Source organism: Cyrtonyx montezumae, unplaced genomic scaffold (assembly GCF_038088225.1).
Source record: "Cyrtonyx montezumae isolate F1298 unplaced genomic scaffold, pur_monq_1.0 scaffold_3, whole genome shotgun sequence".
Classification (NCBI taxonomy): domain Eukaryota; kingdom Metazoa; phylum Chordata; class Aves; order Galliformes; family Odontophoridae; genus Cyrtonyx; species Cyrtonyx montezumae.
The window spans coordinates 40727057-40753627 of NW_027072034.1; the positions used below are offsets into that span (position 1 = coordinate 40727057).

The following is a 26571-nucleotide window of genomic DNA, read 5'->3' on the forward strand; positions in this document are numbered from 1 at the left end:
CCAGATCACCCAATTTATTCAGGACACTGGGATGCATGTCATCCAAGTCCATATACTTGTATAAGTTCAGCCTCTTGAAGTAGTATTCGACTTGCTCTGTTCTTAAAGTGGGAGGGATTTTATTTCCTCAGTCCCTGCCTAGACTTTCAGGTATGAGAGAAGTAGGGAGAAGTCTGACTGACAGTGAAGACTGAGGCAAAGAACTTGAAAATCTCAGCCTCCGTGTTTCTTGAAGCCAGTTATTCCTTCTAATTTATCAGAGGAGGTAAGCTCTCCTTGTCCTGGTTTTTCCGATCAACATTCCTGTAGAACCCCTTGTTATTTTTCACATATCCCATGAAGTGCAGTTCCACCCATGCCTTGATTTTCCTATCCCATCTCTGCATGTCCTGGCAGCATCCCTGTATGCTTTACATGTCTCATGTTCCTACTTCTAGTGCCTGTACTTTCCTTTCTCCTAGTTTGACCAGCAGGGCCTTGCTCAGCCATGGTGGCTTTCTTATGCTGGAAGATAGTGAACTCTTGTACCCTCAGAAAAGCAACCTTAAAGAGCTGCCAGCTCTGTTCCATTCCAATGTCCCCAAGCACAGTTTTCCAGGGGCTCTCATCTAAACAGCCAGAAGTTCATTCTCCTGAAGTTTAGGGTCCTGACTCCGCTCTTTGCCAAGTGTGTATTCCTTGAATCACAGACTCAGCCAGGGTACAGCTCAGACTGCCTCTAATCTTAATATCTTTAATGATCTCCCTCTGCCTTGGTGAGCACCAAGTCCAGTAACACTTCTCTGTTTGGTCTGTCCAACACCTGGACTAGGAAGTAATCCTCAACCAACTCCAGAAGTATCCTGGATTGTTTACAGACCATGATGTTGCTTTCCCAGCAGGTGGGTGAAATCCCCTATCAAGATGAGAGCCTACAACCAAGACGACTCTTGAAGCTGAAGCAAGGCCTTGTCAATAGGTTACTCTTGATTAGATTGTTTGTAGCAAACCCCAACGAACAGCTATACTTTACTGATTTTGTCTTTATTTTAACCTGCAAGCTCTCAACCTGATCATGACTGTTTCTCAGAGGCAGCCCTTTGCAATCTACCCACATTTTAACATAGAAAGTAACTTCCATGTCCCTCCTGCCTTGCCTATCTCTTCTAAAAAGCTTGTAGCCCTCAACTGTAGTATTCTCATTGTGCAATTTATCCTATTGTTTCTGCATTAGCAAGGAGATCACAGTTTTCTAATTGCACCATGCTTTTCAACTAGTCCTCCTTCTTTCCCATGCTGCATGTACTGGTGTAGGGGCACTTCATCTGGATTATTGGTATCACTGTCCTCTCACCTCAGATTCCTCTGTGACAAATTTGAGGCTTTCCTCTGCTGCTTCCTAAAGTGACAGTGTTCAGCCCTTCTCTTTCACTTAGAATTACTGCCCATCCCCCCTGTCAATCTAGTTTAAAGCTCTGGTGATCAGCCAAGCCAGCTTCCTGCCCTGTATATGCTTGCCTCTCCTGGTCAGTTGCATTCAATTGGATGTCAACATGCTCAGTCTGTTGAAGATCCATTTGAGATCACATTTGAGTATCTGAAACCCTGAGCTCAACACTATCCATGCAGTCATTCATATAACTGGTCCATTCTCTTCTACCTGTTTCCAGCTAGGAGGACTGAGAACACTACCTGTGCTCCCAATAATTTCAACATCATCCCAAGGGAAAGAAAGTCTCTTAATATTTCATAATTTCCTAACTGCAGCCTACTGTGACCCAGCTTGAAAGAGAGTAGAGAGAGTAGAGAGTATTCCTCTGCCTTCATCATACCCAGTAGCCTCTTCCTAATGCCCCAGAAGCAGGCTCACAGCAGGCAGCAAAATGCTCTAGAGGTCAGCAAATAGGTGCTGTGATTATGTGAAATCCAGTGATTACAGAAAGAAAGGGGAAAAAAATATTCATACAAATATTACAAAATTTATCATTCAAACTTTTCATGAAAACACAAACCACAGAAAGTACTTGGGCCATAACAAGCCAATACAGCAGTAGAAGCTTGGGAAAGAGTAGCTGGGAAGTTGACAGTCAGAAAAGGACTTAAAGGGCCTGGCTGACAGCCAACTGAACATGAACCAACAGCATGCCCAGGTGTCCAAGACCAGTGCCACTCTGGCCTGCATCAGAGATAGTATGACCAGCCAGCAGGACTAGGGAAGGGACTGTCCTTCTATATTCAGTGCTGCTGAAACCACACATCAAGTATTGTATTCAGTTTTGGGCCTCTCACTAGAAGAATATTGAGCTTCTCAAGTGCATGCAAAGAGGGGCAATGAAACTGGTGACAAGACAAGAAAACAAGACATACGAAGAATGGCTGAGAGAATTGGGGTTGTTCTATCTACAGAAGAGAAGGACCGGGGAGACATCATTGCTTTCCACAGCTACCTGAAACGAAGCTACAGAAAGGAGGGTGTAGGTCTCTTTTCTCAGGTGACAAGTGACAGCACACAAGGAAACAGCCTAAAGTTGTACCAGGGGAGGTTTAGATTGGATATTTTCAGTGTTTATTTCATTGCAATTGGCTATTCAAGGAAGTAGTGAAGTCCCCAACCCTAGAGGTATTTAAGAGATGTGATCATGGTTTAGTAATAGACTTGGCAGTGTTTGGCTGATGGTTAGAATGATGATCTTAAAGGTATTTTCCAACCTAAATGATTTTATGATTCTACTTGCAATGAAATTGATTGATATCTCTAAACAGTCTTAAGTGGGCTTCATTTCAGCAGGCCTAAGTACATGCTTAATTTCCTATGGTAAACAAATGCCCTGAGCAGCTAAGGTAGAAGCCTCTGTGTTCTGTGTCCTCTCATGCCCTGAAAAATCATAAAGTTTTGCAGCATCTAGTAAAAATAAAACTACATGTTAAAGAGGAAATGAAGACTCAGTCCCAAGCAACTTGACACTATCCTTTTAATGGAGGAAAAAAAAAAACAAAATTTCTTTCATTTGTATCCTTGTTCATAATTATATATTAGAAGATATAATTCTTTTGAATCATCAAAAATCAGTTGTGAGAAATGAATGAGCCACTTAATCTGAGATGACAATACCTGGTATGCCTTCTACCAGTTTTGGAATTCTCTTCTCCTCTGAAGAAAAGTGAAAATTCACATGCACTTTTGAGTGAAACCACTATCTCTTCTAATGACCTCTCTAATGACAAAAAGAAGCATAAAAACAAGCCCTTCAAAGTTTCCTAATGATGTAGAATAGAGCAAAGAAATCAATAGCTGCTGCAGTGATGAATCTAAGGAGACAAATTCCTAACATATTTCTTAAACTTTCAAAAAGTTCAGCAGCATGTAATCATATGTAATGTTAAAATATTTCTTATACTGTGCCCCATATACATTTTCTGCCTCCATATTTACTAAGGCAGAAATTAATATAAGGACTTATCAGTGGCAGTACTATGCATTCCTAGGTTCAACTCTAATGTGTGAAAAAAAGGTGCAGAATGGAATTAAAAAATTCAGATTAGGCTTTTAATATCCCAAATGCCAAAGCATGCACCTAGGAATGAATTTCAGAAAAGCCTGAACACTTAATAAGAAGAGATACCAAGCCCAACAGATAGAAAATCACAAAGAAAATGTTATTTCTCAAGGTTATTTCTCTTGAGCATAAACATGAACTCAAAGTAGATGTACAAAATAGGGAACCAGAGTCTCACACATCTCTCCTGGGCTCTGGCATTTTAATTATCCTTTTGCATACAAATAACTGGCTCTCATTTTAATTTGGAAACTTGGCTGAAAAATGAAAAGAGCATACCTTTTTATGCAACAGCTAGAAAACTTTCCACAGAATTGTCTCACCAATCCAGAATAAACTTAAGCACTTATGCCCTCTGAAATTACTTTTCAACAGTATGTTTGAGGCAAGACTGAAATCTGACCAGTGGAACTAAACCACCTTGAAGAAAAAAGTGAACGAGCAAAGTCACAAAGCTCAATGATAAGGTCTACCTTTGGAAAGCAAGATTGCTACTATTGGACAATTTTTGCAAATATGTTTTCATTTCTTTACTTCTAAGTATTTCTCTCCAAGCAAGTTTGAAGATCATCCACTGGAGAAGCCATAGAGAGAAAATTATTAGTACTAAATGATACCATCCATAAAACACAACAGAATCCCAGAAATAATATGGTTCCTTTTCTTCCATCAAGGGAAAATGTGTTCTATGATCCTACATATATACAATTGAAATGCATATATCTTGTTCCTTTTATAAAATTTCTCATTTTATTGTAAATTATGACTTAAGCAAAAAATTAAATCCTTAGGAAGGCATTTATCCTGCTTTATAGTTGTTCTAATAAATAATTAAATTGTATAAAGCAAGAATAAAAAAATCAGAAAGTGAACATTACTAAGCAGGATTACTTCTCACTCTTACACAGACAGCACTGGCATTTGCATATATAGCAACTGTTTCCACTATAATCATTGGTTTGGGATATTTATTCCATCCTGACAGAAGATGATTTGACTTTGGTCAGTTACACTTTCATCAACTCTAAGCTATATTAATCCACATGGCAACTCCAGACCGTACTAAAAAGGTCCAGGTAATATAAAACATTGTCATATGCTGCAGAAAAAATGAACACCTCAACACCTGAAGAACATTCATAAAAATTATTTAAAGATTCTACATCAGGCCTTCAGATTTTGTTTGCAGTCTTCTTGATCAATGGGCATAAAGTAGGTTGCGGTACAGGTCAGCCTGGCTCTAACCCTACCTTATGGATGCATTTCACATCTGTTTAGTTAGTAGTGCTTCCTGGATGCACAATGCAACTCATCTCTGGCTCTGGCTCCCAGCAGGACTTAGGTCCCTGTGCTTAGGCTTTATCTTCATTCCATGCTCCTTTTTCTTCAGACTGGAGCCCTGTGGCTCAGTGTTGTGCCTTGTCAGCCACACCTGACACTGCCCATCCTGGGCAGCCAGTCATGGGCTGACCCCTTGGAGAATGCACTGCCTGCATAGGGGAAACCTTCAGTTTCCTGGCCCCTGAGGCAGCTGTCCTTGTTGCAGCTAGCAGCAGGAGACTGTAGGCTGGAGTCTACAGCAACCTTCATTTTTCCCTGATGTGTAATAAATATTCCCTTGATCTCATTAACAAAATCAAAAGTTAAAATTTCAAAAAACCAAATAAAGATCATCCAAACCACAAAAAACAACAAAACATTTAAGACCTACCAAACCAAAGGAAAAAAATGTCATTCAATGGGACACTAACATAAAGAAGAGTACAAAAGTTGTTTAATGTATTACCATCAGGCACTAGAATAACTTTACAGTGTTTTATATTAAAACTTGTGTAGATATAACAAATCCTCTGAGTACATACAATACATACAACAGACGTAACCTTTTTTCTATCTTCCTTTTTTTCTTTTCTTTTTTTTTAAATAAACCAATGAACAGATAAATGCACTTTGGAACAAATATGTGAAGACTTTCTGTTACTGTACCTAGAAACCATGGTCTTTCACAATAAACAAAATATACATCCTACTTAGCAGAATCTATTTCTATACTTAAACTGTAGAAAAGTAAATGTTGGTTACTGGTTAACCCAAAGAAATTAAGTTAAAGAGGTGACCAAATGTAAAAAACAGTTATAAAACTGATCTGCCTAACTGTTGACTCTGATGACATAACCACAGTTTGTAACTACAAAACAAAGTTAAAGTATCATGAATAACAGCTTGCGTAACACTGCAGCCTAATTTTAAACATCTGCATTTACCATCAGCATATACATATAACCAATAATTTAATTGAAGTATCAGCAGCACTATTACTTCTAGAAAGTCTTATACTTTCTTATGGATTTACACTGATGACACAATCATGTAGTGCAGTAGCTCTGATCACAATGATATGGTGGGTTCATCTTGTGGACGGGTGGGGATAAACAGAACTGTACTGACCTCAACATTGCACTGATATTTCCCAAACAGTTCTTCAAAGTCATCTTCAATTATTGTATGTATTACAGAATGTTCTCTTAAAAGTTTACACTGAAATATGTAAAACCACAACTTTATATGCACCAAAAGGAGAACACAAAGAAAAAAAAAAGTTAAGATTTCAGTAATCACAAAAACTATTGAGTAAAATCAGCAACTACCACCTAAATTGTGAGACACAACAGTATTCCTTGTATAGCTGTTGTCATTAGTAGGTTCCTAGAAGACAGTGATCAAAATCTAAAGGTCATTACCAATGAAATAGGAAGACATCAAGTCATTTTGAAAATTACTGATTTTATTTTGATGTGTTGCTTTTAAAAAAATCCAGTATGCAATACGATTTCTCTTTTTACAGTGGTGCTTTCTAAAATTGATTAAAAAATGACTAAATAAACACAAGCTGTAAAAACAAATGAGCCGCAAGAATCCTTGTGTCTCACTTGTGAGTTATGACTGCCTTCTTGTGGTTTCACAGACTTCACTGTTACCACTTCTAAGACTGATCTCAACTGAGGTTTTATTCTATATAGCAAAAGTTTACATCAATTTATAAAGGAAACCAGGCTGAAAACTTCACTTAACTCAGCAATAGGATGAATTAAAGATACTGACATTAACTTGAAGACTTCAGAAGTAAATACAGAATCTCACAATAAGGCACATGCTTTGAGCCAAATCTTGCATTCATTTCTTGAGGTTAGGTAATCCAGTTGTTGAGATGAATAATGGCTAATCTAAAGCATGAATAGGCAACATAAAAGATCTTTCATCAACTAATTGTTTCTATGCTCTACTTGAAAACCCCACCCTTGCAAAGTATTTCTTAATGTGACTTTCCTAAGATGTCATAAAGTAGATTTTTCTACACAAATGAAATAATAAAAAAAGGGCATGCTGGTTCAAGTAGCCAGTGGGAAATAAACACTTAATATGAACAAAATAGATTCTAAAAATGCTTTTACAAAAGACAATGTAGATGTATATGATCTACTTAAATATGTATACAGTCATTTTCTGTTTAACTACAAGATTATTAGGTAGCAGGGTGATTCCCAAGAGTATGTGATGTGGTTTACTTACCAGAGGCTTCATTCACCTGCATTTCGTGCCAGCTGATCATTCCACAGTCAGCTACAAATACCCAAGGGTGTCTCTACACTATGAATTAGCATGATCCACAGCATAACTATTGAGCAAAGCAAGTGGTGTTGACAGATCTAATGCCTGCACTAGATGTATTCCAACGTTCCTTATTCTTTACATTAGTCTGGCCCCATGGACTTAGTGCCCATTAACTGTTACAGTACATTAGGTTCCCAAAGATCACATCTTCCAGTAACATTTATCCAGAAGAAACCTACTGCATGAATTCTCAAGTTGGTCCATGGTATTGAAAAAGATAATCATGTAACTCAAAGCACTCAGTACAAACACTCTGATCTACACTAAAAAAAGGTATGTTTAGACACGTCTCTGAAACTTCTAACATCTCCCGCAAACACAGCAGAGAAATATTTCAGTTGTTCCTCCTAGACTAGATTTTCTTCATAAGACATTCCTCTCTGGATTTGCAATGGTGTAAGGGTTCTGGTGTCTTACATATTGAAGAAACTAAGAATAAACAAAAGGATAAAAACCACATATTGCTAGATCATCTAAATGTTTAAAATAAATAGATTAACTATATAAGAACATGGGATGCATACTGACCATGGGATATTTTACTACATTTTCTCATATTCTGTTCTGGTACGTCTAAGAGGAACATCATTAATGTTTATATCTTAGACAAAAATATACGAACACAGCTTCCCTTACCAAAATAGTCAGTTTTTTGGAACACACTTTACTATGGACTCAGTTATCAGTCAGTATCAAATTTTATACTCACATTCCTATTACTTAACATACCGATAATTTTTTATAAAATCATATGAAATTAACATGATAAATTTCAGGATTTACTTTATTTGCCTTCTCTTATTAATAGTTTCCAACATATTAAATATTTCAAATATGAAGTGGTAGCTATATCAACTAGAAATTGGCAAATATACCTATTTCTATTTAGAATTAAAATAAACTTCATACATTATCAACAGAAAAAAAGTTAATTACAAATACCCCCTATGCTATTCTTAATCATCTTTATATATTATTGTGAAATTTCTCCGTTTTGAATTGTGAAATGTAATAAGCTCATCAAACATAATTGCCAAAATGCATACTTTGTTTCAATGTCCCAAGTTCTTTCAATATTGTAGAATTGTGTAGAAAAGTGTAATCTCAGCACTAAGAAAATAGTGCAAGTAATGGTCATAAAGACTAAATAAGCAGTCTAAAATTTTGACTTCAATTACACATTGATAGTTCCAAAGATCCATGTATATTTATAAATAAAGTTTTCTGTAAATAAATTCTATTTCAAAAGCCTGATACAGCAAAGGAATACTCTCAAAAGAAACAAATGTCAAAATCTGCACAGTTCTTGTAGATCTAACAGTTGTATAAAACACTGTTGGTTGTTTTTCTCCCTGTTTTCTATAAAAAAATCAGGATCTGTGAGATGCAGTTCAACAGACCTGGGGTTTCCTAGTGACATTTGAGCAAGTTTTCTGAAGTCATCCAGGAATTTAAGGAATTTAATCCAAGAATAGCCCAAATGAAAATTTGTCTTGGACTCACACAGTACAGGCTATTTTCAATCTGAGTGAAAAACAAGATGATACTGTTAACATATGCTCAGAAAGCACTAACTCAAAAAAACATATGTCAGCCACACTAAAAAACAGCTTTTGACACAGCAGTTAAAGCAGCACTTCAGGAAGAAGTCCTATTTCCTAGACGTGTTTTAATTGCTGCAGTTTTTCAGTATGTCTTCCTTGACTGTAGGCATTACAAGAAGACAAGCAAAATGTAATGGGTACAGTTTAATTAGCCCACAACTTTATTATATAGCATAACCAAGCTACTAATCACACGTCTCTCTACAGCTTCTATTGGTTTGGCCTTCAGCCAGTCTCTTCCCAATTCAGCTCTCAGTTGTGCAGGAAGCAATCCACACGACTGCATTATTAAGCCAATAACAAAGTGGATGCCAGTTGCAGCCACATATCACCAGATGATGAATGTCCTTCTCCTTATTTTATCATTTAACAAAGAGGAAGCTATGACCCCTTTCTCTTGTCTTGGGTGCTGCTGTCTCTCTCCAGCTCCTGGACCTTTAAGTCTTGTTCATATTTGTGAACCATATTTGACCACATTTTTACTCACACTCTACTTTAAGGAACTGCAAAGGCTCCCAGAACAACAAAGGTTTGCAATGGCATTGTGTTGAAAATAGATGAAAAACATTCATCATGTGAAGTTGCACACAGTAGGGTGGGACATGAATCTTTCCCATTCCACTTGATCCTAGCCGGGACCCTTCTACCCTTCACAGACGTAATACGTTCCTGATAGAAGAGCCACATTTAATTCACACTGCAATGGATACAGTTCATTTCTTCCACTTAGTTTTTTTCAGCTTGTTAAGACCTGCATGCCATACGATAAATACACAACTGCTACAGTCCAGTCTTCTGGAAAGGTCACCACCCTGCAACCGATCTTAGATTGTGGGAAGAAAGACAGATGAAAGCGAGAGGAAATCAACATAAAATGTTATTATTTGAGAAAGATACAAAATACTAAAACTATTCATATTGCCTGAGCTACAGGGATATTAACTGGATCTCTCTACAGTGACAATATTCAGTGCAAGTTCTAAGTTGACTTGCTGTATTGTGATAAACCTTTCCAGAACTATAAACACCTTTCATGCAACTGATTTCAAAAATACATTCTGATCATTTGCTAATGAAGATATACCACAAAAAGAACATCAATCTCTCTTCAAGACAGGATTGAAGTATTTGTCATTGACACACGTCTGGTTGCCAGAGACATAACTGCTATGCATAGCAATTGTTTCCTGACAAGTATATCATGTTTCAGACATTTCTGGCATTAGGTAAAAGAGTTTAAAATTTAGACAGCTTAATTTGTGCTGAGGTTATTGAAAAGCTTTGTAACATAAGAGGTGACAAGACTCAGTTTAAGTTCCAAACCAAGATGCAATATTTTGAAGAGTCCAGTCAGTGTAAACAATTAAACACAGAATTTTTGAAAAAATTCCACTGGTATGATCAGACTAGTTCTGAACTTTAAAATTTTGTTTTTTGTCTCCAATCTAAACAACCATAAAGGAAATGAAAATAATAATGTCCATGTATTACAAGCTGAAGCATCTATAACTGAGATTAATACCAGTTATCAACATCTTGAATTATCAGTAGACTTCTATTAAAATTTTCTTTCTTAATCTTAAATAGTCTATTATCACAAAACTGACGTATTTTAGTTGTTCCATCTTTGGAAACCAGATACTGGTGGTATGCTTCAGAAATTCTATCCCTATTGCATTGTTCCATCTTGTAAATCTTCTCACCTGTGTAAAGTAATTAGGAAAGACAGTGAAGTGAAGTGGGATGTGGTACTACAAATATGTTGATAATATTCACATTTGTTTTTCATTGGACTGAGGAGCTCTGCTTGATTTGCTTTCTCAGTGGGAAGGTCACGGATGAGAACAAATTGACTGAGGCTCGATCTATACCAGATGGATCTACTAGGTATGAGTAAGCATCTTAGGGGCATGAAATTTGACATCTGCTTCTATTATTAAGAGGACAAGCCATGCCTGTTGATGAAACTTATGGGGATGCTTTGAAATCCCTAAGGGCACCTGGATATATACAGTAACAGTCAGTAACTGGGCATTATCACATTAAAAAAATACCATCTTTAGTGATATCCTTAGCCCTGATTACACAAAATGTCTCTCTATCTTTTCATACAATCTGAAGTAATCACTTCTAAAAATATATCTGCTTGAAATCAGGGGTTTTTCCATCTGGTAAATAGCTGGCAATTCAGTTTTACTTTATCCTAGTGGCATAGTAGCATTTAGTACCACAGTGAATTGTAAAGAATTATGTCAAGATGAATTAAGATGGTATTTAACAAATTCGAGTTAATTTAAACAGAATATTGGAAATTATCTCTTCTTTTATTTTTTTTTTTAATCCACAAATTCTGAACAGATCTTTCCAATATATTTGGTACTGGCCTAAGATCATTTCCATTCAAATCTCTAGTGACATTACCATCAACTGTAGAAATATTAGATTCAGGCCAGTAATGAAAGCTCCAGAAAAAATCTGTATTAAACTACTGATCATGTAAATAAAAGAGCTGATTAGTATCTTTCAAAAACCTGAAAAATCTCCAGCTAATGAGAGCACATGAACTTATACTACATTAATGTGTAAAGCTCTTTAGTCTCTAAAATCAAGTCCTTTCTATCCCCCCAGAAAAGCAGCCAACATACCCTCCAGAAAACTCCAGATGTTCATTTCTTTCTACAACTTGGAAAAAGGTTGAAGTTTGGTGCAATTTTCAAGTCTAGTCCACAATTCTGCTCTTTTTTTTCTACTTGAGAAAAACAAGATTCAAGGAGGCTTGAAATAATTATTAGTTACTGTTTAACATATAATTGCAGCTGAAATTGCAGCTTCTGCTCTGTCTAGTTCTCAGATGTATGACTGTGTTTATCTATGCTTAAGTAAAATTTTTCATAAGATGAGCTAATATGCTGCATGTGCAATATCAAATGCACTCCTACTCCAATTGGTCAATGAGGATCCACTGGATGGAAAATTCATTAAATTTAACAAAAGCTTACCATCTTATGACATAACTCAAAATCCAACAATAAGCAGCTAGTTGCAAAAATCCACGTTCTCTTTCTGTTTTCTGACAAACATCCTAGACCTGATAATTACCATATAAAGAGAGTCATACATCTTAGTAATTGGATGATTTTGGGTTCTTTCTGTACATTTTTTTTTTAATGCCACACATTCTTTCCACCTATTTCAGGTCCAGAATGACAAAAGAGAAAAAAGCCTCAAGCTCTAATACATTAATTTTACAAAATTGCTAGAGATTAATTGGATGTCAACATGTACACACTTCATGACTAAAAAAAATGGGGACAGACGATGTGATCCATTTTTATCTAGCCATAGTTAAACAGTAACATGATTTCACTGTTTTCAAAGGTGTTATAACCATCATCTAACTGGAAAAAAGAAAAAAAAGAAAAACACCTTCCTGAATTAGTTTCTATAAAAGAACATCAATTATGAAAAAAATAATAGTCATTGTATTAGGACTTTATTGTTATTGTTATCTCTCTTTGGATTTCAGCTATTTGTTTCCTTACAAATTTGTCTGTCCCATGTTCTAAATTACAACAAAATCCAAAGCCCTAAGGCAAATGGGGTTAAGAAACGAACTTACAGTGCTTATGACCAAAAAAGCCTAGACATCTGATTGGAATGTTTTTGTTGTACAAAAATACTAACAGCTTAAAAACATCATGAATTCACTGCAAATGATTTATTTAAATCATGAGATGAGAAATCATGTTCATGGGTATAAAGTGTATGTTCTTTTCTTTTTTTAATGGAAGTTAATGCAAAGATATCTCCCACAAAGAGTAATCCATATAAAAGATAAACAAAATAATTATCATAAATCCCAAGAACAAGAAGGAAAATCAAACTATGCTTTCACTGTATCAAATGAGTAGATTATTCTTTTATAATCTTCACCACCAACTTTAGTCTCTAGCTCTGTGGAATGAAGACATCCACTTCAAAGCAATAATTATTTGTCCCATATTATCTTGTAAGATCCATAACAGCTAGATTGGAAGCTTCACCGGCAGCAGAAGCGTGAGTTCTTTACTACCTTGGCTAAGTTTACAGTTTGAGATGTGACAAGTAGGGAAATTACAGTGGCAGCAGTTTGTCAAACTTCTGACTAGGAAGAGAACAACTTTACAGTAGACACAACCCAATATTATGCCTAGAGAGGCAACTAGGCTTTGTCTAGTACATGGGAATATATCATGTGTATAGCAATTCTCTCATCACGTGATTAAACTTACTATGTACGTGCAGTGCAATAAATCCAGCACTTCTGAAAAGGCACAGAGTACACACGTAAGATGAACCAAAATTTTTCCCAAAGAATTGGGATCTTTATTTAATCTAAAACACACATAAGCAAATCATACTACTGATTGACTCAAGAAAACAGGTGGCCACCAACAAAACCTATGTCTGGCTGAAAGCACTCTAGAGAATGTGATGACGTTTGGAGAGCAGGAATTGTTCAGAAAGCAAAAGCAGCCTGTTCCTTTGTACCTCTTTTCTCGCAATTCATCAGAGTGATTGGTGGTGGTTAAAGAATTTAGGAAAGACAAATAGAAAAGCAAGCTGCCATCATCCAGACACAGCTTAACTGCCTTTCACCCTGCCAAGGTACTTTAAGTAAAGAACTGGACAAAACCAGGGTGAATAGAAGCTAGTCCAATGTCAGCACAGTTGCCTTGACAGGCTGTACACTTGAGCATCCCTGGTCTAGAACCAACTTAATATTTGCTTGCATAGGACAGATAAATGACAGCACTATGAATTATCTAGATCTTCATAGTGAATTTTCTTGGAGGTGTTGCCTGTAAGCATTCTTCCCAAAGAAGACTGAAAAAGACTGAACTATAAATAAAAGTAATAAACTTTTTCAAATCAGGTAAAACCAAAGCAGCGCAGAATGAGATGAAATTAAAAGTATTTACAAACACGTCTTTCTACGCACACTGTATCCATGACAGAGATGTTCCCTATTTTATGTGTTAGTTTCAATTAATTCACTCTTTAATCTCAATAAATCAATAAAGTCTGCAATCCCCTCTATTCTGAGACATTTTCTATTCCCAGCCTTGTCTTCCACAGTGCGTGGTTATTAGAGGTAACCCTTGTCCAGCCTTCTCCCTTTTGAGACTGTCTCTTCATTTGCTTCTGCTTCAAGTTCTGGGCCATAACTTCCTCTAGTAAACTCAGTTGGTGTCAGGGAGTTTATTCCTTTTGAGTTAAGTCATTGCTGTTTTAAATGATGATAATGTAAAATACAAACCAAGGGGAAAAAAAAATTAAAAAATGCAAAACATGGAGTGTCCATAATGGTATAAGATGTAGATGTTTTTCTGTATTATGTTTTTGATTCATAAATATGTTTATAGGATTTAGACATCAAATCTCTTTGACAGTCTAGAGAAACACTGATGAGAATACAGTTCAGAAAAGTCAATGGAAATTTTTATATAAACTTCAAGCGGAGATTGTTCCCCAAATCTAGAAATATCTAGTATTCTTTTTAGTGGATGAAAATGAATGCAGTCTATTTTCAAGGTTTAAGGGTCCTCTTACCTTTCAACACCTTATTTCTCCACCTTCATATCCTGTGACACGTCCTTACAGACATTAAAGGATTAAAAAAGAAAAAAGGAAAAGGGTTCAACTATGGTTGCGCTAGCAAGTTCACAGCATTCTTCATTGCTGACAAAGGCTGCATAGGTCCAGTGTTTATACATGAACCTGATCCATCCGAAATCAACAGTAGGCTTTTCATAGACTTCAAAGGTTTTTGAGATTTAAGGTCTTATAAGGCTTAGCTGTGAGAAAGATCAGAATATGAAGATGCTGGGTGTAAACTCCTAGTCAAGTGAGCTTTTTATATTTGCTAGGCACTGACTACTTAACATCATTTGGAATTCATCTTTTCTATTATATTATAGTATTGATCATTAATCGTACTTCTGATTTTTAAAAACACAGAAGCAAAATAGTACTTTCTTTCTCTGTTTACAGAATGTACTGAAACCCAGATAATCACAGAAAGCAAAAAAATCACACAGAACAGCTAATGAAGTCACAGACCAGGCTATGAATAACAATCTCTATTGTGGATATGCATAAATTCAGAACTCAATAAATTTGCCCTTTGCAAATGGGAAAATGTTCAGCATCTGGGAAATTAGTCTGGTTTTCAAACAGTCTGAGGAATGTTTCTTTTTTTGGTTGGTTTTTGTTGTACGACACTTACTGAACAAAATACACTTCAAGACAGTTAAGAGTGCTATTATCACCAACAATTCATATGCAGACAATAGTTTAATAATAATATGAACACTACCAAGTGCATAGCCTATCTTTTCATACTTTTTCACTACTTTCTGTAGTAAGTGGGTATATGTTGGAATGGAAAAAGGAGTTGTATTTGAGAAATACGAGTATTTCTCTTTTAGAAATTTTCTAATACTTTTGAAAAGCAACACCTCCTTTTTCTCAATATACACCCTTGACATTAAAAACATGCCTTGCCAACATTTTCTACACATAGAACATCTACCTCAAAACACATTAGCAGCATTCCTATTAGTTTTATTATGTCCAGTATCATGCACATTTATCACACTAACAGCAATTTATATTTTATGAGCAAATTTTTTTTTAATATATACTCATCCACAAACAAAAGCAAGACTGTTCAATAAAATTGTTCACCAATCTTTTATTTTTCCATACAGTTTACTCATTGTCCTCCTAAATCCTAATTGTAATTATATTAACAAATTAACATTTGTTAATTGCATTAACAAATCATAACTGCTAGATAGCAATGATCAGGTTCTATAACTCTTGAGCTCACATTGACTGCATGAGCCTTTACAAATGCCCAAGAGATTCAAGTCTGGTCATGAGGAAAAGTCATACCCCCAACCTGGATGTGTTTGCAAAGACTAATTGAGAATCAATTCCACAATGCAAATTCTCAACATCTAGAATAGTGTAGACATCATTATTCAAAATGAACATTTCATCTCCAGAAACTTTACATAAGATCATGTTAGAAGATCCATGCCTCTCTTGTCAGAATAATTATCCAAACCATATGCCATCTGAAGAATAAAAACAGAAGAATAATCTAGAGTTTTACAATTTTTTATGAAATCATAAAGTTACAGCAAATGTTCAAATTTGTCTGTGGAACGTAATTAACAGCTGTGTTCTTGTAAAGAGACATATGAAAGTCAGAATTATTTAACACAAAGACTATATTTGGAAAGGAGATGAATACTGAAATGGCAATACAAGCAGATGGCACTCATTTTCTAAGTAGTAACATGTAGAAAAGATTATGAACATGTCCTGGAAGACCTACATCTCAGTGCCTGGGCAGCCTGTGAATTGAAACTGGAGCATTCCACCATTAAAACACAACACGCCTACTAAGTATCATTACAAAAGTAGTGCAGGTACTTTCAAAAGACTCTATGCGACAGCTGCTCCAAAAGTAACACCTCCCATTTTATTACATTGGCCAGTGTCAGGGGTGGATGCTGGTGGTATCACAGTAGAGGATGAACCTTCCTGCCAATATTTCATTGAAGAGTCACAGATTGCAGTGGTTGGAAAGGATCTCAAGAAAGCATTGAATCCAATCCCCTGCTAAAGCAGGTACCCTACCACACGTCACACAAGAAGGTATCCAGATGGTTCTTGAATATCTCCACAGTAGGAGACTCCACAGCTTCTCTAGGTAACCTGTCCTAACCTTACCATACAGAAGTTCTTAGTGTTTGGTATGAAACTTCCTCTGTTCAAGTTTCAGGCCATTGCTCTTTGTCCTATCACTATTATGTTACCTTTTGTTTCCATGTGACAGATGTCAGCAGAGTAGCAGTGTGACAAAATGATGTCTGACATGGAAGTGCAGATGAAGCAAAGGTGTGCCATTTAATTCCTTCACGCAGAAAAATGCTACCCACTGACGCTTATTGACGCTTGTTAAAAGTTTATGTAGACCAAACAGTGGATGTGAGCACAGTGAGGGGGTGGGTTCTACGTTTCAGCAGCAGTGATAGCAATGTGAAAAACCAGCCATGTTCCAGACTGCAAGGCATAACTGTCATGCTATGAAATTAAGAGAATCCCATCAGCTCTTTTGCACAAATCAGCTAATTATGATCTAGGAACAGCGCAGAGAGCTGAATATCTGCTTAAGTGACTTTGGAATATTGCTATGTTTACAACAGGTAGGTCTCACAAACACACAGGAACAGAAAGAACCCCATATGCAAAACTGTCAGGACTTACTGAAACAAGTCGTGGCTGGCTCAACATCCAAGCGGAGACTAGTGATGAGAGGCATTCCTCAGGGATTAGTGTTTGGACCACTGTTATTTAACATCTTTGTAGGTGACAAGGATAGTGGGATCAAGTGTACTCTCAGCAGGTTTGCAGATGACACCAACCTGATTGGTGCAGTTGACACGTTAGAGGGAAGGGATGCTATACAGAGTGACCAAGACAGGCTTGAGAGGTGGGCCTGTGCCAACCTCATGAATTTCAACAAGGCCAAATGCAAGGTCCTGCACTTGGGTTGTGGCAATCCCAAGTACAGATACAAGTTGGGTGGAGAATAACTTGAGAGCAGCCCAGAGGAGGATTTGGAGGTTTCAATTGATGAAAGATTCAACATGAGCCAGCAATGTGCACTTGCAGCCCAGAAGGCCAACTGTATCCTGGGTTGCATCAAGAAAAGTGTGACCAGCAGGCCAGGGGAGGTGATTCTGCCCCTCTGCTCTCATGAGACCCCACCTGGAGTACTACATTCAGTTCTGGAGCCCCCAGTACAAGAAAGACATGGAGTTCTTGGAGCAGGTCCAGAGGAGGGCCATGAAGATGATCAGTGGGCTGGAGCAGCTCCCCTATAAGGAAAGGAAAACTCCAAATGGACTTTATAGCAGCTCTCCAGTACCTGAACAGGGCCTACAGGAAAGCAGGGAGGATTTTTTTGTAAGGGAAGGTAGCGACAGGACAAGGAGAAACAGCTTTAAACTGGAAGAGGGTAGATTTAGACTAGATACCAGGAAGAAATTCTTTACTGTGAGGGTGGTGAGACAGTGGTATAGGCTGCCCAGCAAAGTTGTGAATGCACCCTCCCTGGAAGCAGGATGGATGAGACTTCGAGCAACCTGGTCTAGAGAGAGGTGTCCCTGCTATAGCAGAGGGGCTGGAACTAGATGATCTTAAAAGTCCCTTCCAAACCCAAACCATTCTATGATTCAATGAATATAGAACTGGAAGTGATAGTTCCCTGGATGGCATCATTACTGATGACAAAAAGCAGTGTCACCACTACAAGCCAAAACAGCTGCCAGCGAATTGGCAAAATGTGAATTCCCCATTGAAGAAAAGGTTCCAGATGCAGCCCTCAGCAGGCAAAGTCACATGTGCTGTGTTTTAGGATAGCAAAGGTGTGATCCTTCTGAATTTCCTGGAACCCAGATGAACCATAACCTCTGACAGATATATTGTGACATCAATTAAGCTGAAGGCTCAAAATTCAAGTTAAATCAGAGAAGAAAACCTATCTTCTGTAACACAATAATACATGGCTCCACGCCAGTTTGAAGATCATGGAGTGTATAGCCAGTCAGCAGGATTGTCCTACCAGGAAGGTTTAGAGCCTACTGACTTCTACCTGCTAAGGATGATAAATTGACTGCATGGACAACATTTTCCTCAAAACAATGTGTCATGTTTTCAATGTATAGCAGCTGTGAAAATGCAGGTCACCACCACTGGTGTAGATTTTTACAAGCACAGCATGCAGGCTCTTGTTCATCACTGGTGAAAACGCTTAGCTAATGGCAGTGACTATGTTGAAACGTAGTGTTTTGTAGCTAAGAATTTGCTCTATCAAGTAGCGTTATTGTGCTCTTTGTATCTGTTGTAGTTTACTAAAACAAAATAGGAGACACTACATTCAGAGTTACCTATGTAATTTAAAGTTTTCAAGTTATTCGAAACAGTTACAATTAATGATTTCTTCATGATCTTAAGTCATTTCTGCAGCAGGGCATGAAGAGACATATGAATCCTAGATTTTCCAGTTTGGCCTACAGCTTCCATCTGGAATCAATTGCAGGTTTTTGCAGGTGCAATCACTTTGGAGTTACAAGCAATTTGAAGGCAGATGTGCTGGCATTTATACAACTAGCTGCCTGACTTATAGGTAAAATCTGGCACTGCCTATATAAAGGTAATCACTTACACACTATTTACTTGGAGGTATAGAATCTGATAACTTTGTTATTGTTTATTAAAAAGAATTGCCTGGTTTCCCTCAAAACCCTTAGTTGCTCTGACAGGCTACACTCTATTTAAAGCCCTGAAAACAGACTCCTACCACTACACAGTTATCAGTCATTCAACTTAAACCTTTAAGGCTTTATTGCTCCCTTTGATATCCATTACATAGTATGTGACTGTTAGTTTAAAAGAATATTTCCATCCTTTCAAAAACAAATTTTGAGTTAGGATAAGCCAATCTGGCTTGATACTTACTAAGTTGTAAGTCTTAGTACATTACTACTAGATTTAGGTTGACACAGTTAAAAGGGGAAAATCTCACAATAATTTCCCTTCATTTATCACAAACATGACTTGTCATTTGAGGGATATCTACACTGCAACAAAAAGTTGACTGGAACTCATTAAATGAGTATTCAAGAAGATAAGATTAGGTATGAATACAGAACCCCCACGTGACCAAGTTCATCCACACTTGTTGGTACATTTTTAATCAGTGCCCACCTTAGTTTAAAGCAACAGCTCATGAACGGTAATTTACAATTCTGTATCACACTGCGTGTATATATATATATGGATTTCCCTCTTAATAATGAATTAATATATTAGCCAATATTCAGTTCACATCTGAAGACTACCAAAACAGAAAAACGACAGTGATATGTAGACATCTAAAAAACTAAGAGGAAAGGAGGATCTGCTTGGATTTAGCACTAGCATAGTTTTTTTTTTACTGCATAGACAATCATAAATAACCATTTATGATCATACATAAGCTAATACAAGAAATTGATTATACTGAGAGTGCACTTAAAAGCACTGAATCTTTATGATGTAATTACTCCTACTGGCTGTTCCAGTTACTTCTCCTGGTCCAGTATCAGGCTCCCCAGTATTCAAGAGATGCAGACTTAGTGAAGCATATCCAGCAAAGACCCACTATGATTAAAAGACAATAGCATCTCTTTCAAAAGTAGAGACTGAGAGAGCTTAATTTGTTGTGCCTGCAATAGAAAAGATTCTAGGGCTATCATCATCATTTATAACTATCTGATGGAAGGGAATAAAGAGAACAAAATCAGATAAATTCTTCTCAGATGTGCCCAGTGACAAGGCTAGAGGAGAACAAAACATGGGAGCTTCCCTCTGAACATCAGAAAGCACTGGGATTTTTTGTTTTGTTTTTTTCTTTTTAAAGTGAAGGTGACCAAATACAAGAAGAGGCTGCTCAGAATGGTTGTAGAGTCTCCATCCTCTTCAGTATCCAGAATCTGACTGGAGATAGCTCTGGCCAACTTGTTCTGGGATTTAGTTCAACGGCCATGTGCAGGGTCAGCTAGAAGTGTTGCTGGACTCCAACCCAGTGATTCTATTAGCACACAGCCATGGTTTCTCTCTTGATCCTGTGACTCGTCACATCACACATGGCAATTCTAACCAGTAACTACCAACAACCTCTTCCTGCTGTAGTTCTTCCATACTGTGTTATGTGCCACTATTCTCTTGGCTCCTGACCTGGCACACAAGATGTACACCTCCATTACCTGAGCCTATTTGGCAAGTTGTATGCATAAAGCCAAAAGATTTTTGAGAGGTATGTAACATATGATAACTAAAACAAAATATCTGTAAGCTCACAGCTCCAAGTAAACACTGTTTGCTCTCCATAATATTTTCATATTGTACATTTAGCCTATGAGCTTACTCTGACATATACCCCAAGCTCTTATTCACAAATAAAACTTTCATCCAAGGTGTTTTCTGAACTTGGCTGAGAAAACAGGAAAGTAGAGGTTAAAATCTAAGCTGTGCTTTCACTCACTTTGAAAATGGAATGCTAAAGGCCATTGCCATAACCTGCTCCCTCAAAATGAGATGAGTTCATCTAAACTAATACCACTGATGGACTAGGCTATACCCATACATAGCAGTGCAAGGAGCCTTTAGTCTTACTCAAGTAAAATGGATAGGTTATACAGAAAATCTCTAGCTAAACTAATCTGACTTCTTTTTGAGCTAGCTAGGTTATTATTTCAGGTCCTTATTTATAATAAAATGGATAAATACCAAAGAAAAAACGTCAGTAACTGTGACCTTTCTCTGAAAGAGTGGTCAGGCACTGGAATGGCCTGCCTAGGGAGGTGGTTGAGGCACCATCCCTAGCGCTGTTCAAGAAGCATTTTGATGAGGTGCTAAGGGATTTGATTTAGTAGTTCAGTGGGTAGGGATAGCGATAGGAGGATGGTTGGACTAGATGATCTTATAGGTCCTTTCCAATCTAATGAACCTATGAACCTATGGACCAGTACTTCATGAGGCTTTTCCCTAGTGTGAGTTACCATAAAGCTGGATTTACAAAGAAACTTTGGATACCTCAAATTAGAACCTCTGACATCACTAGTATGTCAGCTAAAACATGGAGAGGGAAACTTCCTTAACTATTTGTCTGAAACTGATGAGGGAAACAATGTAACACCTCACTTTACAACCTCAATCTCTATGCCTACTTTCTTGGTATTCCTTGGATTTTCACATGGAGCCCAGTCATCTTAGACCTTCTCTACTCTCCAAAACTGAGAAGGAATTGTGCTTCCCTTCTTCTAGCATACAGTCATAATCTTTTAGATAACAGCCCCGTAGGGATAGAGCCTAACTGTCAAGTACAATTAACTGTCTTCTCCCCTGTAGGCAGGCCACTTGACTGTCATACAACTTGGTTTCTGGGAGAACACCCCACCCTGTCCTGTTCAGATCATTTGAGGGGAAAAAAAGCCAGAAACAAAGCACAGAGGTAGGAATTCTGCTCTACAGTGCAGTCATCTCAGCACATGGAAGGATTTCAGTGATCACTCCTGTTACTGCCTCATGCAAGTTGCTCAAAAGTCACTATATTGAAGGCTTAAACCCCAGTCTTAATACCCAAAATAGTTTAAAGTGCTCTAAACAATGTGCTAGAGAGTCATGCTCTCTTTTCCCTACTCTCCTCAATCACAAGTCAATGAACATTTCATTCTGCGCTGTCCAGTAGCCAAAGCTCCACACTTGGGATGAAAATGCTTTCTCCCATCTGCAACAGTCCAATGCTGCACACACTTCAGGAAGACAGAAGATGAATGCTGTAGCCTCCTCATTCAGAAACCGAACATCACCCTCCATTGTGGATGAGTAGTGTAATTAATTTGCTTAATTTTTAATTTGTTCACTCTTCTTGTTTCAAGGAAGGATCTTGTTCCAGCATGGTTTGTATGAAACTCCTCGATGTGTAGAGGTCATATATAGATATAAAATGTATGTATTTAATGTAGACATAAAATAAATGTATGCATTTCATACATGTATAACCCACATGATGGGATATCTCCCATATTGATCACATATGTCCTTTGTTGCGATCTATGCCTAGAATTCTCCTAATTCTCAAAATCTGGAAAACTCTTAGGAAGTGCATAGCAAAAAGCAGATATCTGCCTTTTCAGAAGGCATTCTGAAGATCATACAGTTTAGATTTAAGTGGCCCATTTTTCTTCTAGCTCACACCAGTAATCTACATGGAAAAAAAAATCAATTATTTGACTTGTGTCTTGGTTAATATAATATCCTGCTAAGAATACACCTTTAAAATGGGCTTATAACTAACTCTCAAACAAAACTTAACAAAAACACCAAGAGAACAACTCTCTCAACCTTCTTAAACAGAGATGGTAAAGAAAAGTGAGTGAAAATGCTCTGCAGGGGAAAAATAATGAAACTACCTTGTGAACAAAATGAAAAATACCAATCGCAATTCAAACAAGGCAAACAGCAGTTAGAGAAGCAGTGATTATTTGCTGTTCATACTACTTACCCTCATTCTCTGTCAAGATTGTTGAAGTGCTTTTGGTACCATGAACCACATGACATGAACTCTTTGAAACATGGCAAAGTCCTCCATCAAGCATGTATTTGCTATCTCCATGACCTCCTACCACTGAGGTGGTGCCTAAAGCAGTGCTGGGAAATGAGTGGATCATGTCTTTCAAATTTTGTTCTAACTGAGATACTACAGTTACTTTCTGATACTATTTGGAGGAGCTGGTGTTTGGTTCACTTCAAAGGTTGAATCAGATTACAAGATAAGTGGATATCTCTGCAATGAAAAGAACTCCAGAAACTGCTGCCAGTTTAGATGAAAATAGAGGGGAAGGAGGATGGCTGTGTTAAGAGGAAGAAGAGAGAAAATAAGAGGAATATTATATCTTTTAGCACTCATAGACGTCTAGTTGTGAGAGCATCCAACGCCCTCTCGTATTAAAAAGCTCTCCTCTTTTCCTTCTTTAAAAGACAGTGGAAAGCTTAACTTCTATAAGGGAGAACACTTTATCTTCCAAACGTTTACAGTTGTTCCATATGTTGCAGTCCCTGGTTATTTAGATAAATTACTGTGTGCTTTAGCAGGTTGGGGTTAAAAAACTGCAAGATTTTCACTGACCAGCAAAAAAAAAACCCCAAAAACAGTTAAGTCCTAACTGAGTAATTTGCAGCTTATTTCACCCTGGCTAATTAAAATGTAATCACTATTGTTCGGCGTTGTGCATTCTGTCAGCAGTTTTAACTCAGAAAAGAAATCATGACAAGAAAACACAAGCACATACAAAGAAAAAGCCTTACACCGGGAACTGGCTCGAGCTAAACTGCCTCGTTAGCCACTGAAACTGTAAAACAAATAAGTTACAATCGCCTGACAACGGCAATAACCGCTCCAGAGATAATGAACTATTTTAACGAGCTCTTCGCTTCGACCGCGCTGACAGCGAGCGCTTCGCCGCCCCGGACCCGGCGGAGCCCCAGCCCCGGCAGCGCGTCCCTCCGCCTGCGGGGTGTCCCTCATCCGTCCAGCTGGGAGCCAGCCACGGGCATCGCTAAAACGAGCGCGTTAAGCTTTCCTTTCACGCTTTTTCTTTTCTGCTGTCGGCTTACCCTTAAGCATCTCTCCCGACAGCCTTTTGTGCCGACACCTTAAAGCTACTTGAGCCCAAAACGTTTGGTTCCAGTTTGTGATTCACGGAGACGCGCGGGGAAGGCGAGGAGCGCGCCGTGTGTAGGGCTGCGCTACCTCGAGGTGGGGCGGCTGCGATTCCCCACGGGCAAGCGGACCCTTCCCAAAAGGAACCCGGCGGCTACAGAGCGAGCAGCACCGGCCGCTCCGTAAGGCTTCCGTCATTCCTTTGCCTCTGTGCTTACATAGTTCAGAACAGGTGAGGAGGAAAGAAAGGAAAGGCGTTTGTTCGATGGCGGAGAAGAGGCACTCACCTCCCGCAGTCGCTTTCCAGGGCACTCCCCCGCCCCATTCCCATTCCGTCAGCCAGAATCACGCCCGCGTGTTGCAGGGGCACCTGCCCGCATCCCTTCGCCCCGCGGGCAGCCCGAAGAGCGGCCGCCTCCTCCTGGCGACGGGGCCGTGCCCACCTGCCCGCCGCCGTCCCACGGAAAGCCGCCCCGAAGTTTGCCCCGGAGCGCTCATCCATAAGGCCGCTGCGGGAGGGCAGCGGGAGCCGGGTGACCGTTTCCTACCTGGAAATGCTTGAAGAAGGCGGAGATGCGGGTGATCTGCAGGCTCAGGCACCTGGAGGTGCATCTGGCGGTGGAGAACGCCTCGTCCTGCCTGCGGGCGGTGGCGGCCCCCGGGCCGGCGGAGCTGCCGCAGACGGCCGTCACCCAGAGGAGCAGGGCGAGGGACGCGCCGGGAGTCCTCCTCCGCACCATCGATCCGCGGGAGGGGAGAGCAGACGGGCACTGCGGGCTGAGCTGCTGCTCGCCGGGCGGGTGCCTTGCTGCACTGGGGGCAGACAGCTCCGCGCTGCAGAAACTAAACAAGAAAGTTCAATCATTCAACTCTCCTCACCCCCTCTCTCCCTCCCTCCCCTCGGCCCACAGCCCTCCCCCGCTCGGCGGCGGCGGGCGGGCCGAGGCTGACAGCGGCCGCGCCATTGGCTGCGCCGAGCATCAGCGCCGGGGCGGGCGGGCGGTGTGGCCGCGGGCAGGTCGGCCGCTGGGAGTGGGGACCCCGCCGTGCTTCGCCACCTGTGGGCACTCGGTGGGCAGGAGCTGAGCACGGCGCCCTCACATCGGAACTCATACACGTAGGGGCCTGGGGAGCGACTTGCGGGTGCTGCCCGGCTGCTGGGGAGCGAGCAGTGCGCCGTTGCTCGGCCCAAACCCGGCCCTCGCTCTGTTACATGCAGGGTCGGGCAAGGACGCGGTGAGCAGAGTTTTAGAAGCGAGGCGCGCTTACGGGGAACGCGGTGAGCGTTTGGCCCAAGGTGGAAGCCGTGCAAGCTCTCCTGAAGAGAATTATTAAAGAATGAAAGTGTACAACTCATCATTCCAACGCTTCTGGGTGAGGGCTGCGAAGTTAAAATACCGTCTTCAGCTTTAAAATGGCTCCCACGCAGTACGCGGCAACTCAGGTCCCTTCTGTTCCTTCAGCTCTTGCGTGTGGTGGTATGTAGCACAGAGGTTACACGCTGCATTCCTCCCTGCACGTACAATGCACGGACTCCTCCCGCTGCAAGTATGTGCTGCGAGAGAGCAATGGGGTCTGCTCACACTGCCATCTCTTGTTTGGGCCTCCTGAACATGAAAACCCTGAGTACGAGATGAAATGAGTCTTCAGACCATTGCAGATGTGGTACAAGCTGCTAGTTGAAGTAGCCATTAATAGTACTGGCTATATTATTACTGCAAATAACTGCTTAATGTGGTTATCGAACAGTGTATGAAACAAGCTTTAGCATAAACTAGATGTGTTCTAGGAAAGTCACCTAACATTTCATCAAAATGATGAGACCAGTCTTGTATAATTAATTTCACACAGCTTTAACTTTTCTTAATGTGTGTTCTAATGCACACATATATGAAGTAAAGCACATACCCCAGTGATTACCAGTACACATATACATAGATAGATATAGATATATACACTCCTGCCATAAACCTATATATGTGCAAAATAGAAAACCAGTGTCTGTTAAATCTTGTCTAAGGAATCAGCAGTTATGCTGCGTGAGTAACTTAAGATATAACTGGAAGTGAAACAAATGTAGTTTAGATGTTACTTTGCAGCTCACAGTGTCTGAGCTAAATTCTCTTGTCAATTGACTCGGAAGCACTGAAGAGAAGCCAGTAGGCTACATTCACTCCTGCAAGTGTTAACAAATTGCAATGACAGTTTGTGTCCTTCGATGCTGGAGGGAGCACAGTAACCAGAAGAGGTCACCTGCCACTTCCTAGCTTAGAAGCCTCCCTGCTGCGTGCACTGTATGAGCAAGGAAGACTGCCTCAGCAACACCTGAAGAAATCTTCCTCATCCGTGGAGCTGGAATGATCACCTGCAGCTTTCAATGAGCAGAAATCGTAAGTGACCCAGAAATAGAGATCCCAATTCAGACACACTTCTT

At 39.3% G+C, this 26571-nt stretch overlaps 1 protein-coding gene across 1 annotated transcript in view; it reads right to left on the reverse strand.

The window, feature by feature from the left end:
- ANOS1 (anosmin 1) overlaps nt 1–24877 on the reverse strand; it is a 127107-nt gene extending 102230 nt beyond the window's left edge. The window contains exon 1 of the mRNA XM_065741374.1: nt 24686–24877. Coding sequence (XP_065597446.1) covers nt 24686–24877 — 192 coding nt within the window. The remainder of the gene's footprint in view (nt 1–24685) is intronic.
- Nucleotides 24878–26571: the final 1694 nt, after the last annotated feature.